The sequence below is a fragment of the Setaria viridis genome, chromosome 5 (genome assembly GCF_005286985.2).
Source record: "Setaria viridis chromosome 5, Setaria_viridis_v4.0, whole genome shotgun sequence".
Classification (NCBI taxonomy): domain Eukaryota; kingdom Viridiplantae; phylum Streptophyta; class Magnoliopsida; order Poales; family Poaceae; genus Setaria; species Setaria viridis.
In genome coordinates, this window is record NC_048267.2 from 6,645,346 (window position 1) to 6,663,093 (window position 17,748).

The 17,748-nt window shown below is 45.7% G+C and overlaps 2 protein-coding genes across 2 annotated transcripts; both read left to right on the forward strand.

The window, feature by feature from the left end:
• Positions 1–7,743: 7,743 nt before the first annotated feature.
• LOC117855900 (multicopper oxidase LPR1 homolog 1) lies at positions 7,744–10,663 on the forward strand. Its single transcript, XM_034738296.2, has 3 exons — positions 7,744–8,522; positions 8,639–10,102; positions 10,210–10,663. The coding sequence occupies exons 1-3, from the start codon at positions 8,199–8,201 to the stop codon at positions 10,261–10,263; spliced, it is 1,842 nt and encodes a 613-aa protein (XP_034594187.1). The 5' UTR covers positions 7,744–8,198; the 3' UTR covers positions 10,264–10,663.
• A 528-nt stretch (positions 10,664–11,191) lies between these two features.
• Positions 11,192–12,839, forward strand: LOC117858894 (desmethyl-deoxy-podophyllotoxin synthase). Its single transcript, XM_072293898.1, has 2 exons — positions 11,192–12,076; positions 12,225–12,839. Exons 1-2 carry the CDS (start codon positions 11,192–11,194, stop codon positions 12,837–12,839), a joined length of 1,500 nt encoding a protein of 499 aa, XP_072149999.1.
• The last annotated feature ends 4,909 nt before the right edge of the window (positions 12,840–17,748 follow it).

Here is a 17,748-nt window from a genome sequence, read left to right on the forward strand (position 1 = left end):
GCATCGTCATTAGCATTTGTCTCCTGACAATACGTGTGTCTGTTGGAGGAGGGGGGGGGGGGGGGGGGGGGTCTATTCTGTGTATTAGGGATACTTCGTAAGTACTAGTCAAACTACCTTCAGGTGTTTCCAATGCTCCTGCTGTGCGTCGTATACCACATATCATGACAGGTCCATCTAAAAATTCAGGCATCTTCCAATCAGCAACTAATGCAGGTGAGTTGACTGCAATATGTTTATTGTTTTCAACATGGACAAGTATGCCTGTGTCCCTGCTTTCGGTTGTTGCTAATAACATCATACATTACATTGAGTTAACAAGTTTTAATCATGGACAGTTAATTCCTGTGTCCTATTCTTATTTTTTGCTTGAGAAAATAAATGAGGAGCCATGTTCTTTGTAATCTCACTGTTTTGCCAGAGAGAACGAATCTGATGCACTGTTTCTTAGAAACATTCTACATTGGAAACCAATGTTGGTACATGATGAAAATATATCTTGTATGCCATCTGGTGGTGTTAGGCCGGTCTGAAATAAAATAACAAGATATAAGCTAGTTGCAGTCAATAGGTTAAGCACAACAGCTCATATGGAACATGTAAATATGGAACATATGATGGACCTTTTTGCCATACCTCTGTGAAGATGTATTTTCAAGAGTTCTAGAATTATTTCAAGAAGCATGAATTAGTTCAATCGTTTGTTTAGTGTATCTGGGTCATGCTTGACCCTGTTGGATATATCCTGTTCCTCAATCTAATCTATGCAAATATGATACAATTGTACATATATTAGTGAAGTACTGTTGTTTTGTGGTATGCACACAGGATAACTGTTGTGAAGGGATTAGAAAATTACTTAAACTAACAATTGTAGCATGGATTAGAATGGTGTGTCCATGGTCGTGCTTGCAAGCATGAGTGTGTGTGGTGGAAATTGGAAGCAAGGGAATACCAAACTGTGCTTCAAACAAAGAGTTGTGACTTGTGGGATCTGAGCATGTTTTCCTTAAATGTTCATGTGCAATCTCTTGCATGTTTTCAGTTGAGGGGAGCCGAGTTAGATATCGTGGACTGCCAAAGTTTAAAACTGTACCCATACTTTTGTTGATGACTAAGATCTAAGGTTTAAACTGTCAGTTATATGATGCAATGAAGTTCTATTGCTTCAAAAAAATACTAGGTGACAAGTCAATAGGTTTTCATATTACTACCCACGAGGTACAAATGAGAAGAAATGCAGTGATGTGGAAGGTGCAAACTTCCAGGATTGCTAGTAACAAGTGCCACTGTTCTGTCCAGTTCCAGTTTTGAACAATTCTGAACAGCATTGGATTTGCGCATTGTGATGTTGCATCATGGATAATCATCAATTGGCAGGACGTGATTCCAAGAAGTTACTGATTATAAACTGTACCCGCTTTATGAGAAATTGGCCACCAGTTTTTGGCAATCTTTCTTGACACGTATATTCTTTTTGCATTAGTGCATTTGCCGTGGAACGTGTTAAACCGATTGAGTTACAATTTCATCCTTCATGTTAACAGCAGCGAGTGGAAATCAGGGAGCCAATTCGACTGTTTCAGAGAAACAAGGCATCTCTCCACTGGACTTGATGCTTGCCATGGCCGGAGGTTGCTGAATTGCATGTAATGGATATAGGAAGTCTGCGGGCAAAATAATTTTCTGTTTCCTTTTTCTGAGACTCTGGTTGTCTGGTTCTGCCGGAGTCAGAGATAGAACTGGTTGCAGCTCCTGTAGTGGTAAATTGCAAATGGGGGAGTGTTGGAGGAAGATTTTGTCTTTCCCGGTCGTATGCATTGTTGCACCTGTTGTGTTCATGCGAGTATTTCATTGGGAAATCATATTGATGTTGCTATTGTGAGCAGGTTGTTACATATATGGTATATGCAAGTGCTTTTCATTTCCTTTTCAAATTCAATACTATATGCCAAAACATTCCTACTCCATAACTCCAATGGCCAAATTGCCGGCGGCGAAGCTGGACTGTATTTTGATCCAGTGGCCCAAACAAAACTCGCTTCTCTCCCCTCCCTGTACTCGCTTCTCTCCCCTCCCTGTCTTTCCAGTTTTCTTTCCCCTCCTCTTTTCCAGTCGGCTTGCCTGAAATTGAATTGGGGATGGCGGCGACAGGGTGTTTCCGCGGCGATCGTGCTGCCTTGACAGCCTTCGCCTCCGCCGCGTCGTCTCCTTCCTTAGTCGTCATCGCCTCTACAACACCGGTCACGCGCACGCCGTTTCCTCCTTGTTTGTGATTGACAATCCCTCCTTGTTTGTGATCGAGCAATCCCAATCCCCTCCACTGACGCGAGAATTTGCAGCCTGGAGAGGCACACGGGCGCCTTCTTCGACGCGGTGCACTTCCGCCTCTGCTGGGCTGACTCCTCGTCCTACGAGCTCGGCTTCGTCACCGTCGGGCACTGCAGCCGCAAGGCAGACGCACTCATCATCCGCATCCTCGTCCTTCGCATCATGGCCGACCTCGCCGCTGGCCGGGCCCGCGCCGTCAACGCCCTCTTCCAGCGCGTCTACACCTCCCTCGACTCCCACTCTGACGGCCACCACCTCCGCAGGGTCTACTCTGCATGCGCAGGTGCTTTTCGTGCTCCTCTACTCTCACGGATCTCCCTGATTTACTTACTTCTCCACCTGGATGTAACTAGTAGCCGTACTAGAAATTGTTCGATTTGGAGACTGTTTGGTTGCATGCACCACATGATGCATGCATGGATGATCCTGAATGGTGGAGTTCAACCAATTTGCTTACACCATATGATTCACTCCTATTAGTAGAATAAGGTATTAAGTGGGATGGCTTCATCCTGAATGAGTTGGTACAATTCAGCCAACCAAACAAAATGATCATTATTATTTTGAACCATTTCATACATGAATCAAATGATACAACCAACCAAACACACCCTAGGTATACTCCTCAATTTGCTTCTATTTACATGGAACAACTATTTCAACAAGAAAAATAAACCCTGTCTGGCTCCGAATTGTATATCAAGCAATGCAATGTGCAGTTGCATATATCAAATCTTGATTGCGTGGCCTTCGTACTTGCAGGGCCTCCAGGCTCTATCATCACATCAAGCCCATGTCAGTGGATGTCATTTTAAACCTGGCTGCCAAGTGTCCTGAGCTCAAAGCCAAGTCACAGTTACCACGCTACACCTCTGATCCTGCCGCCTATTACCTGTTAGTGGTCTTGGAATATACCTTTCTTCACATATATGGTTTAAAGTGTTGATTTTAATTCTCACCCAACTTGTGCTTCATCATTCTCATTGTGTCTTTCTGATACCACTCAAGTTCCAACTGTGTGTTTTGTTACAAGGTTATTGCGGAGATGCAAGGTGGGTCAAAACTCAAAAGAGTAAAGCTGGCCGCATCCCAGCACATGTTGTCGCCCATTCATTCATGCAGAAGAGGTATTTAGCTCATACAAAAGCTATATTTGGATTTCCTTGGTCCTCGTACTAGTGCATTGAAGCTACTAGCTTTGTTCAGGCCTCATCTGGTCCTCCATGACATGAACTCTTCAGGCGTGTGCATGTGTAATGTTACATGCAGCACTGGTTTACAAAACAATTAATAGAATGTATCTTCTTATTATGCCTTTATTTTACAAATCATCCTTTAGTGATAGGAGTTACACCTATATAACCAGGAATTTCCTTATGCACAGTAATTCATTAATTATTAGACATTCTAGCTTTGTAGTTTGTAAATATGGCATTTGCATTTTGTTTTCTATAATTATATATGTTAGCTTGTGTGTTAACTGAAAGTGATTTACTAATAAACTGAAATCCAAGACCAAATATTACATCCAGCAATTTCACTCTATTTTCGAGTCATTGGTAGGTATATTTTTGCATTTCTTGAGAATGAATAACATGGCTGAGCAATTGACCTCAATTACTTCAACATCTCATGCTTAATATGCACAGGTAATCTGTTGCCTCTTTCTTTATTTGATTATCTTTGGCCACATATCTTGTGTTATGAATCTAATTGTGATTGTTGATTGATTTATGTCACTGTGTGTAATGATTAATGAATCCATGTGCTTTTAGTTCATACTTCACGTTATGCAAAGTTGCAAACCCTTTGATGCTCAAGAGCATCCCTTTGAGACATTATGCAGCCAAGGTAACTAGGCGTACCACACACACATGTTTCCTTTTCCTATGGAAACCTTAGTATAGACTCTCATGATAATTTTATCCTTGTTTACCCACCTCTACTGCTAGTGTGATCACAAATTTGAATCGGAACAGTTTAGGTGCATTACCTGTTGTCTCCTCATGCCTTTTTTCTTTTGTCTCATTATTCATGGATTTTATGCATATGAATCTCAGCCCCTGCTTTTCTTCTAGTTTAGAAGTGTCCTCTTTCGTTTATGACTGTAACACTATGCCCTTGCAGGTGTTCCAAGTGCTCCTGTCTTAGAGGCTGTGCTGCCTACTTCACCTGGAGTCCAGGATCGGGTAAAATTCTTTTAATCTCGCCTGCTATTAACACCGGTAAAATATTTATCGTTTTTCCACAGAGAAAAGTCTTCATGTGTATTTTTTTTGGCCCCTGAAATAGCTCAATGTTTGATACTAGTTGCATCAAGGACACTCCTGTTATTTGTATCCATTAATTATTTGATGCTGCTGACCTAGTGATCACGAGTGTTCCCCATTGCAATTTATGCACTTAAAAGTTGTCTTGATCAGGTAAGAAGCATTCATGACCTTTTGATGCTCATTTTCCCGAAAGTTTTGAGCAAGCTTCTGATCCAAGAAAGGGTACAAAGAGGCTATGTACAACTGGAGAGTTTTCTAAAGTAAACCCTTTTGTGATACTGTGCTCAAGTGCATGTGCTATTGAGAAAACAGCGCATAGCAAATGGATAGGAATACAAGGTATTCTTCTGCTTTCCATACTTCTATGGATTCTGGAGTCCATGTGACTTAGTTCTGGACATGCTTGTAGGCATCCTGCCTTTTCTTAACCGATTGGTGCTTTTCTCATACACTCATATAAGATCTCATTTCTTGACTTGCCATTAGGCATCATTATTTGCAAGTGAAACTTTGGATACCATCCATTTGGATTAATGCTTTCTGATCTCATACAGGAAGTAGAGGCAGAAGTATTAGGGTTCACTGTTCACTGGAAACCTGAAGAGCCTTTTTGTAGCATCACAGGTAATGTAGATGGACTTGGTTCAGTACACTCCAATTCGCTGTGTCTATATAAATCACAGCAGAATTTTAGATTATAAAAAGTTTCGTTTCTTAGCAATCCGTCTAGCTACTGGTAGAGTACCCTGCATTTCTTCCATACATCACAACTGATTAATATAATCATTTCCTTGAACACACAGGAGAACTGCGCATCATTGCATTAAGAAAGTTAAGTTTCTTAATTAGTTTTGTTATCTTTCTGGTTAATACATTACATTCGTGCCCTTGAACATATTGACTACGGTAATAACTAGGGAAATAAACTGTCTTTCTATTGCTAGACCAGCCAGATCCTTGGCGCCTGCACGACTCTAAAGCTCCACTTACTCCTCGGTAACCCTTTGGATTTCACTCGTTGCATTGATCCATAGCAGCATGCGCCCAGGATAACCAGTGAGTTGAATCCTTTGCGTCTGAACCGATCATCAGTGCTTTCAGGGGAGACATCAGAGAGCCTGTAGTCAGTCAGTAATCGGTACCAAGCCTCCCTGGCGTAGATAACAGGATGTGAACAGGTGCTGTATGTGTCTCGCCCTCCTGATCACACAGTGGCATCTCTGGGTCTGGGGATGAGACAGTCCACGCTTAGCTTTGGTCTGAAGAGTATAATTATCATCCATTCCACGTATAATTATCACGCCAGGGAAGCTTTATCTCTGCAGTCCAGCTATTTTTTTATTTGACTTTATTACTTTATATTGACTTTTTTTACGCTGACTCTGAATGAAAAATCGTGTTATCCCAGTTGAAGAGAGGATCGGATTGAATTGCAAAATTCAGGGTTCGAGTCCTCGACTCGGTACTGGTGCTTGTATTTTTTTGATTTATTTAAAATTTTTACTAGCGTTATTCTTTTAGTGGTGGGTGACATGCCTGTCGATAGCAAGACGCCAGTGGTGACTTCGTCAATCTCGAGGATTTACCGATTCAGTCTTTCAAAGGTACTCATAAAAGTAGGATTGCATGTGTGCGTTCGTAGAAATAACCATACGTGCGTGTATGTGAGCGTCTTGATTCGGAAAAAAGATAAGTTCGGTGACGACCGAATCGATGGGTTATCTGCTACGCATCATGCAACCCTGCCACCTGCTGTTGGCGTGGCGCGTTGCACGTTGCCTCCACACCTGGACGGCTAGCCTAGCGCTGCATCAACATTTCTCAGGCCAGCAGCTGCAAAGCAACGTCGTCCCGCACGCTTTCACAACAGCGGAACCACGCAAATTAAGCCGGGCATCATCCATCAACCGATCGATTTAATTGGGCCCCTGATGATCGACGCCGTCGCCGCGCGCGCAAGGATTCGGCGCTCAAATAAGCATGCAGCTCATCGGCTTGTTGTTACGAACTGATCTTCTGATTAAATTAACAATAGTATCTTATTTACTTAAGGAAGAAGTGAGCGAGGTCAGCAGCTGAAGTACTAGCTGAAGCGTAAAGCTGCTACTCTCTCCATGAGATTCAAACCTACGATCTTAAGTCTTGCGCGAACCTTTCTTACCATCTCACCTACACAGCACATGTGATGGAGTTAGATATATTTTTCTTTTGAAGTAACTCATGAAGAGCCATTAGTACCGGATCACTACACCACCTAGTACTAAAGATGGTGTTATGACCCGGTACGAAAAGTCTCCATGACTCTAGTACCGGGTGATTTGTGACCTGGTGCTAAAAGGCCTCCAGGAATCGAAAATTTAGATCCGGTACTAATTCCGTGTGTTAGTACCGAAAAAAACCCTCCGATGTATATACGAATACGAACATGGAGTTCTTAATTACAAGCCATGGTTGACGATTGGCTAGATGCGTGGGTTAAGAACGCCGTTGCCAGACGAACAAGCAAGGAAATTATCTATTGACTCTCGTGCATGTACATGCATGATCCTACTAATTTGTTTATTCACAACTCCTACACTTGAGCGCTAAGGATTTCTGCACGCAATGTGTGCGAATAGGTGTGAATGCAAGGACGTAAAGTTTCCTCAATCTCGACTTAGAATAAAGTCATAGATATTGTGTTGACTACGAAGGGGTGCAAGTTTTAGTCATTTAGGTGATTGCGTCGACCAAAAACTAATAGAATAAACTAATTAAAATGGCATTCCACGTTTTCTCTTAATTCTCTTTTGCTTTCACCCAGTTTTCCTATCTTGACGAGGGTGTGCTGTCACCAAAACTTAGATTCTTGGGGTTGATTTTATTTGGTGTATTGGCACCAAACCTTGTGCAAATGCGCCGTGCGTGCGTACTTGGTGCTCGTTCGTGTTGCAATAGGAAAAAAAATATTTCCTGAAAATTAGCACCTTCCATAGAAAAGCTACTTAATATATGATCTCAAAGAGAACTGAGCGTCTATTGTATCAGTTCATGTCCTACCATCATCACTTCAAAAGCTACCCAATTTCTGCTTGAACTGACGTGTTATAGAGATGGTGCGCTCGAGAGTGATTGAATCGATTGTTGTTGGCCCTTGTTTATTTGCTTTCCAGAGTAAGCCATGCCGCCTCTGAGTGTAGTATAACTAGAAATGCTTGCTCCATTAGGGGGTCTTCATCATCCATGCATATGGTTTAGCAAATCCATCTGCCCATCACACTAGCTGTACGGCTCGAGCATGCGTGCCAACATCAACCTGTTGCATAATATATGCATACAAGTGCCACTAACTTAGTCACCGTAGTGGGAGCTCCACATCGCATGAACATTTGGAGTAGCTGACCATGATCTTGATCTGAAAAATGTATTGGTGCACGCACGCATGCATGCTCGCCAACATGTACCTGATGATCGCCGCTAGTGCTCCTCTCAAAAAGTTCTCCCCGACCACCGATCGGCGCCGCGCGCAGAGATGGCCGCACTACCCGAGCTCCCAAATGATGAGCTCCACGCACTAGCCATCCTTGTGCGTCTACCCATTTCCATGGCATCCTGATGCTATTTCAGTGTGCTCCTGTCTTGGTCTTGGCTCTTGCATGCAGAGGCAGCAAGCAACAGCTAGTCCGGCCGGTCGAAATGGTCCCCGTCAGAGCGGAGGTCGCTGCTCTTCTCCTCCTCCTCCTCGTCGCCGCCGTGGGCGTTGCCGCCGGGTTCAGGCCTGGGCCGCCGGTGTCGGAGGATACTCTTGAGAAGGTGGCCGCATCCCTGGAAATGTACGTCGACTTGCTTCCCCAGATGCCCAAGGTCCTCGGCTACTCGCTCAAGTACGGCCGCCCCGCGCCGACTCACCTCACCATCGGGATGTACCAGAAGAAATGGGTGCGTTAATTTCTTTCGATCCTGATTGAGATTTCGATTTGCACAAGTGATAAAGATGTGTTTGAAGCCTGTTCAAATTCAACTGATATTTGTGTCCGTGTATGCATAAATCGCAGAAATTCCACCGCGACCTGCCGGCGACCACCGTGTTCGCGTTCGGCACGTCGGCGGAGAGCGCGACGTTCCCGGGGCCCACCATCGAGGCCCTGCAGGGGGTCCCGCTGTGGGTGACGTGGGAGAACCACCTCCCCGACCGCCACATCCTGCCGTGGGACCCCACCGTGCCCGTCGCCATCCCCCGCGCCGGCGGCGTGCCCACCGTCGTCCACCTCCACGGCGGCGTCCACCCGCCGCAGTCCGACGGCCACGCCAACGCCTGGTTCACCGCCGGGTTCCGCGAGAGGGGCCCCACGTGGACGACCCCCACGTACGCGTACCCGAACGCGCAGTCCCCCGGCGGCGTGCTGTGGTACCACGACCACGCGCTCGGCCTCACCCGCGCCAACCTCCTCGCCGGCCTCCTCGGCGCCTACGTCATCCGCAACCCGGCGGCGGAGGCGCCGCTCGGGCTCCCCTGCGGCGACGCGCTCGACCGGGTGCTCGTGCTCGCCGACCGCAGCTTCTACGCCGACGGCTCCCTCTACATGAACTGCACCGGCGACAACCCCGGCGTCCACCCGCAGTGGCAGCCCGAGTACTTCGGCGACGCCGTCACCGTCAACGGCAAGGCCTGGCCGTTCCTCCCCGTCGCGCGCCGCCGCTACCGCTTCCGCATCATCAACGCCAGCAACGCGCGCTTCTTCAACCTCTCGCTGTCCAACGGCCTCCCATTCCACGTCATCGGCTCCGACGCCAGCTACCTGCCCCGGCCGGTCGCCGTGACGCACCTCCTCGTCGCCGTGGCCGAGGCGTTCGACGTCGTCGTCGACTTCTCCGAGTCGTCCGAGGCGGAGCTCGAGGTCGTCAACACGGCGCCGTACCCGTACCCCGACGGCGACTCGCCGGACCACCTCACCGGCAAGGTGATGAAGTTCGTCGTCGCGCCGGCGAGGCTGTGGGACGACCACTCCAGGGTGCCGGCGCGGCTGCTGGAGTACGTCAAGGTCGCCGAGGAAGAGGCGGCGCAGAGGCGGTACATCGTGATGTACGAGTACGAGGACGAGGCGACGGGCAACCCGACACACCTGTACATCAACGGGAAGCGGCCGGAGGACCCGGCGACGGAGACGCCGCGGGCCGGCACGACGGAGGTGTGGGAGGTGATCAACCTCACGGCGGACAACCACCCGCTGCACCTCCACCTGGCCACGTTCCAGGCCGTGCGCGTTCGCGGGCTCGTCGAGCTGGAGGAGTTCAAGCGCTGCATGGAGAGGCTCAACGACGCGGCCAGGTGCGGCGTGGCGCGGCATGCCGTCGGGGAGGAGGTGGCGGTGCCGGAGCACGAGAGGACGTGGAAGAACGTGGTGAAGATCGCGCCGGGTTTCGTGACGACGGTGGTGGTGAAGTTCCTGATGGTCGACACCGGCAGGGCGTACCCGTTCGACGCCACGGCCGAGCCAGGATACGTCTACCATTGCCACGTGCGTACCCTTAGTTGATTATTACAACTCTGCAAGACCTGCTTAGTTTGATTGTTTAGCTGCTGATGATTGTGAATGCTTGATTGTTTTATTGTTGTTATCTGCAGATTTTGGATCATGAGGACAACGCCATGATTCGGCCGCTGAAACTGATCAGATGATGTTCCGTCCACTAATTCTTGGGGCACATGATTTCATATATAGCAAGTAGCTCCTCATTTCAAGAAAAGAAATAATGTGGTAGGCCAAACAGGGCCTTAAACCACCAAGTGTAAATGGGTTCAGTGACTTCAGTCACCAACGAAGAAATAGGCTGCAAGCCAATAGACAACAGAGATATATGTAACATATGTTTTTTATACAAATGCCAGCAAATTAAACATTTGTTGTTATATGTTATGTATACTACCATGTCATGTAACGCACTGTAAATGCAAGTGTTGCTCTTGCTTCTAGAAGGGACTATTGACTAGTAGTACATGTCAAAAACTTTATAGGAAAGAAAAGAAAATGCTCTGTTGTCGCCTCCACCTTCACAGGCAGCAGTGGTGGACGACGACATGGCAAAGAGGATGGCCATGACATCTGCAGCTTCCCTATGTAGCGATCAGTGCTCCAGAAAGTCCAGTTCCCCAGCGTCGTTTTGCATGACAGCATCCCCCAGCATACAATGTCTTCTTGCACAAAAAGATTAAGAGCCGTCTGAATCTGTCGACCTGATCGTGGCATGCATGGTTGCATTCATTGAGCAACACTACATAGCAGATCAATTTCCAAGCTAGCTTACTGAAGTTGCGTGAGACCATCGACGAGATGTACATGTACTTGATCAAGTCCCTCGACAAATCACAATTCACAAGGATGCAAGCAAAGGTTCTTAACCAGGCATCGAGCTGTGATCAGTGACTGCACACCAGAGTGTGATGACGCACTCCACGATGACACATGCACGGCTGCAGCGCCAATGTGAATGGGAAAATATGCTTTTGTCTGATGCACGAATGACCTGCAAATCTCTATATATATACTAACACCTCAGTAGGCCATCACAAAAACAAGAACAACATAAAGCACCTGATCTACCTGTCCATGGCTCTCCTGTCAATGGAGCAAGCAACGTGCCTCCTCTACCTGTCCATGGCTCTCGTCTTCCCATTCCTACTTCTTAAGCAGCTCAGGCGTCGTGGTCGCGGTGGCGTTAGGCTGCCACCAGGCCCGTGGCGGCTGCCGGTGATCGGCAGCCTGCACCACCTCATCGGCAAGCCGCTCGTCCACCGCGCCCTGGCCGACCTCGCCCGCAGCCTGGACGCGCCGCTCATGTACCTCGAGCTCGGCGAGGTCCCCGTCGTGGTCGCCTCGTCCCCAATCGCCGCCGGCGAGATCATGCGGGCGCACGACGCCACCTTCGCGTCGCGGCCGGCGTGGAACACGACCGTCAGGATGGCGAACGCCGACGGGTACGGGCTGGGGTTAGCGCCATACGGCGACCTGTGGCGGCAGCTCCGGAGGATCAGAGTCTCGGAGCTGCTCGGCGCCCGGCGCGTCCAGTCGTTCCGCCGCGTCCGGGAGGAGGAGGCGGCCCGCCTCGCCGCCGCCGTCGCGGCGACCCCGCCGGGAGAGCCGGTGAACGTGGGCGAGCGCGTCGCCGCGGTGATCGCCGACTCGACGGTGCGCGCCATGATCGGGGACAGGTTTGAGAGGCGGGAGAAGTTCTTCGAGGCGGTCGAGGAGCTGAACAAGCTCACCGCGGGGTTCAGCCTCGGCGAAGTGTTCCCGTCCTCGTGGTTTGTGAGCTTCATTGGCGGCGGCGTAGCACGGCGAGCGTATGCGAGCCACCTCAAGACCTTCGAGCTCATCGAACATGCCATCAGACAACACGAGGAGCGGAGGGCCGCAATCGTCCTCCTGAGAATACAGAGGGAAGGTGGCCTCAGTGTTCCTCTCACCATGGGAAGCATCAAATCACTTATCTTTGTAAGTGCAGACTGTGCAGTTGCTAGATTCAAGATTGCAGCTGCTTAGTACTGTGTTTTCCTTTCAGTTTCATCCTTTTCTTTATATCAATATAATGTTTCTATTATTTTTGTACCTGGTCTGAATTAAAATCTCTCAATGCAAGTAGGATCTATTCGGCGCGGGAAGTGAGACATCAGCAACTACCCTGCAATGGGCCATGTCGGAGCTCATGAGAAACCCAAAGACGATGAAGAGAGCACAAGCCGAATTGCGCAGCGTTCTTAATGGAAAGCCAAAAGTCACCGAGGACGATTTGACACCAATAAAGTACCTGAAGCTTGTTAGCAAAGAGACATTGAGGTTGCATCCATCTGCACCACTTCTTGTCCCAATAGAGTCCAGGGAGTCGTGCAAGATCCTTGGGTATGACGTGCCAAAGGGAACAACAATGTTTGCGAACGCATGGGCACTTGGCAGAGATCCTAAACATTGGAAAGATCCTGAAGAGTTCAAGCCCGAGAGGTTCGAGGATAGTACAATTGATTTTAACGGCACAAACTTTGAGTACATACCATTCGGTTCGGGCCGAAGAATATGCCCCGACATACTATTCGCGCACTCAAACATGGAACTTACACTCGCCGCACTCCTTTACCACTTCGATTGGACTCTTACAATCGGGGTGAAGCTGTCTGAGCTTGATATGACAGAGGAAATGGGCCTCAGTGTTCGAAGGAAGAATGATCTGCACTTGCATTCTGTTGTCTTTAATTATCAGTGATTGTGAATTCCTATGCAGTTATACATGTTCTATACAATAATGATTCTACCAATAAAAGCTGATGCATATGATTTATAGCTTTAACTCTTACAGAAGAAAACACATATTACCTTCACTTTGGTGTGTCAATGTAATCTAGATGTGCTAAGAGCAAGAGAAAATATCATAGTATACCTAGCATCGAATTGAATTGCCATAACTTTCATTTGAATTGACAACATTTATGGTTTACGTGATTTTCCATAGCCATAGCTTTTGTTTTCCTTATCAAGCTACACATAAAGCCTCGACCACTTTCTTAAGTTTGAGCAACACTACATATGATTTAAAGCCCCTCACTACACATGATTTACACATATGCTATAATGATTACATGTAAAGACAACGTGAGTGCAACACTGATCTTTATAAGGACCACTTTCTCGAGTTTGAGCATAAGCTAATCATGGGAGGGTGATATTGAAGCTTGCTATGCACATATTTTGCTACAAATTTTAGTGAAAATTCATTTCATAATCATATATTATACACCACTTGGCATCTAACATTAGCCTCAAATTTCTATATGTCGTTTATTTTGAAGCATATTGCATATTGATAAGAAATGCTGACATATATGGGCAATCCCTAACAAGACACATTTAGGAACAAACTTCTAGAATGAGAAGGTGGATGCGAGAAGAAAAATAGGCCTCGAGGGAGGGTTCAAAAGCCTGTCCTGGACTCCGGTGCCCTTAGCTGATAGGCCCAGTGGAATTCAAGGCCGATACAAGCCGGTGATACTAGAAGCTTCCTTGAGGATGAAGACATTGAATTGGAGCCTTGCAAAAGATGCAAAAGAATATTCAAACAAGGAAGCTAGGAATGCGTGTACATGAAATGATCTTGGTTCAACCTTTGAAGGACACTCCTGAGGATATTTGCAAGGATGAACCCACTTGAAAGCCACGGGCTTCCCTCTAGAAGATTCCACAATTGAGATTTTAGAAAATTGAACACATATGAAAGAAATTACCTTAGGCTGATCGGCTCAACCATAATTTTGAGTCGATTAATCCTGATTTAACATCACCAAGTTATAGTAGACTATAAATATGACCCACGACCAAGAATGCAGCATTAAACAGGAAGAGTTTGGGACACGGATATATTCAACTTGTGATCACGTTCCTCAAGGGAGAGCCACCAAAACATATTAACGTAGTTCATGCATATATAGGGTAGCCATGGTTGAAGAAGCCGCAATTGATCCTCACCATCAAAGTACACTACAGTGATGTACTTGACTTGTATGAAAGATTTGTCCATATCCTTTTATATGCCTTATATATATCTTGGTCATGTTATTGTTTAGTAGTGTAAGCAATTGTTAGGCTATATAGCATGTATTGCATGATCGTTCTTGACAGATAACTAGATGTGGTAAACATTGCTACTTAGCATTGTCTATGTGTTCCCTACAAACAAAAATACTGATAGGGGTTGCCTGTAAGGCAGGACTTGATTCTGCTTCCCCTCTTTTTTTTTAAGAATACCGAGTGACTTGGTTCTACTTCCCTCTTTTTTTAAGAATACCGAGTCAGGTTCTTCTCCTACCAATATCGAATTGAACATATTCAACAAGATCTTCTTCGTGGAAACCCGCTCGATTTAGATACAGATTTTATGAAACCATGTGCTATGGCTCGAATCCATAGTCAATCATATTTTCGATAGGACCGGTTGATAATTGAATCCAATTTTTCCTATTATTTGACTGTCCATAATAGTGCGGAAAGAAAGCCTGGAGGAAGAGTTGCCTTGGATTTCTCGCCCCTTTGCCTTAGGATTTGTTAATTCTCTTTCTCGATCGGACGGGGAAGGGATAGTCGAGAGATGAATTGAGGAGGATGGTAGTTTAAAGACATTTGAGATATGAATATTGATGATATGGTCTATTATGCTATAAATTTTATTTACACAGATTCATATAAGAAAAAACACTAGGAAGATCCAGCTAAAACCCTACTCTATAATTTATCCTAATATGCTCTTTAGTCTATATACTTCTTATTTATATGCAATAGTATTTCACACTATGGTTGATCCGCTTGGTTAGATATAAAATCCTATATCTGTTCAACTATTGATTCTTGTGGATTCAATATAAACATGGGAATACTTTGAGGGAAAGCTAGCTTTGTTGATCATATCAAAAGAGGAAGGTTCCAGTGCTCCAGACCATTAGGATGCTCCCGTGCACTGGGGTAGTTGCACCCCTTGGATGCATATTGAACGTTTTAGATGAGTTATTGTTGTACTGCGCTAGCAGCGGCTAAAATGCAAGATGTGCATAAGGGTCACATTATTAGTGCATCTACACCTTCCCGGTGCATCCCGCGGATGCAATCGGCTCCGGCTAGGTCCATGGGTGCACTTGATGGATCGGGAGCACTAAAATCTCTCCCTCTCTCAAATATTAAGTGATTTTGTGTGCTCCTTCCTAAATTTGTGTACCACTTGTTTTTAAGAACTTTAGATTTAGATTTTAGACCGTGTTTGCTATGAGTTTTTTTCTAAGAAGTTATATTAATTATCATTTAAATCAACAATAACATTCTCTCAACCTAATATTAGTTGACTTTTCAAATGATGATAATTAGCCTTTTCGGTTGGAAGTTTTCTTCTATATAGAGAAACGCCCCCGCATGCTAACTAACCGGTAAACCGAATATGTTGTGTGTGCTTGTCCACAGGCTCGCCTAAAGTAGTGGGGTGGGTGCTTGAGCCAAAAATTGAAAGGTGGTGTATGGAGCACAAAATATCTAAATATGGATTAAAAAAATAAGGTTCTTGGGTATGTACTATCTGTGACCTCACTAAAAAATTCCTACCGAAGGACTAATGCATGCATGCGCATTTTTTAGTCGGGTTCATGTGTATGTACTGTATGTAACTGTGAATGCGCTAAAGAATGAGAAAACATCATATGTCTAGCATGCCACGCAAAATTAGAGGACCCATGGTAAAAAAATCCAAAAAATCTTACAGTAGTACAATATTTGTTAAGAGATGAATGTGACTTATTTCTAGTGAAAAAGTCCCTTATTTACCTACTTAACTCAAGAACTTGGTTTGGGTCTTATGACCCACTAATTTTTCGTCACCATATCACTTGCATCGAACTTCGAAGGCAGTTTTCAGGTTGTATTACACGGTGGCAACCATGCCAGAGCGTGTTGACGATAGTTAGCACGCTAATTTGTGAACTGCAAGCGCACGGATCATCGTACCTTTTCCCTTAGAGTATTCCATCTAAGGTTTATCAATCCGTGGATCGGCAGCGAACTGGCTAGAGTTTTCTATCTATTCTAACGGATCTATCTTAACATGAAGCATAGATCACATATGAAGGCAAACTTGTTGTAAAGATTGATATCATGAATAAGGGTAGATCACATCCACAGATATATATGATATAATACCACTAAGGGTAGCAAGAGCCTATCATTTTCTAGTTGTAGTTCCAGCCAACGAGCAAGTATATCATGCATCTTATCTAAAGCAATCTTTAAACTACTAGCTCCAGTCAACCTCCCTAAAACTCCCACCTTACACGAAAGCAAACCCCGTCACGATCCCCCCTATCGGCGCAGGCAGTTTAAGGGCACGAACACAGATGAACATGTCTAGCTATCAAGAAGGGTCAACATACTAGATCTAATCACCATTATTACATAAAGCATTCTATATAGTCTAATCGCAAATTAGACTAAGGAACAAGCATATTTATGATAAGTAGAAAGCATAAAAGGAGGCATTAAGTCGCTAACAGATCGGATGACAAGAACATTTCTCACATAATAGATGTATTTAGATCATCACCTCCGAGTACATACCATTGATGATCACAACTAGCTCCTAAACTCCATCATGGCACAAACCACGCAAGGAGGCCATGGCAGCTTGGGGCGGCCTAAACCATCTCCTAGACAACGCCGAAGACTTGCGGCGGCCGTCAGCTCCATCTAGTGATAGCCCTAGGTTTCGTCGAGTTTTGGTGGATGGATTCTATGTGTCGATGAAAATTGGGTATATTTATAGTCCAGAGGTGCCGTGGGGTGAAGGGCACATCGATCGGAGCCAGAAACGGGCTAGGCCGATCAGCCTGGGCCCGCTGGGCCGATCGGCCTAGGCGATTTCGCCACCTTCCCGGCCTCAAACGCCAAAACTTTCTGTACTAAAGTTGTAGATCTTTTCGAGCCATACAATTTAGACACCAAGTTCACCCTAATTGGAGTCTGGAAGAGGTAGATATGTCTCATGCAAGATCTACTACTTCTGCGGGCCTTCTGACCTTCCAATCTTGAGTTTCCCTTAGCTTGACCATGAGATTGACTTGCCAAATCACCACATACTTCGCCTCTAAGTCATCTGGAATGATGGTTCATCGAATGTGGGCCTATGGGTCCTGGGCCAATCGGCTTACCCTCTTTTGGTCTCTGCTGGTCCTCGTCTTTCTCGTGTAGATTTCTTGTGTTGTCCAAAGTCCATGTCCAAATTCAATTTGTAGAAAAACACTTCATTTATGTCGTATTCCTATGATTTTACAATATGGTCCAAAACACAACACATATACGAATATGGGGTTATTTTAGGTGCCAAGTGGTGGGTTAGTATAAGAATATGCATGAAAACACCATTCAAATCGCACTAAAAGTATTTCAATAATGAGCATCAACAGAGCACTTCTAATTAGCACGTGCGTCAGGAGGGCCGCCAGTGCTCGATCCCCGAACTTTCCATTTTTGGAAAATTATAATTTCCGCAACTTTCGACTTATATCATAACTTCGATGCATAACTTTAGACTAACAACTTCCTATGATATAATTATTTGGGAAAATATTCGGTGAAAACCACCATCTTGG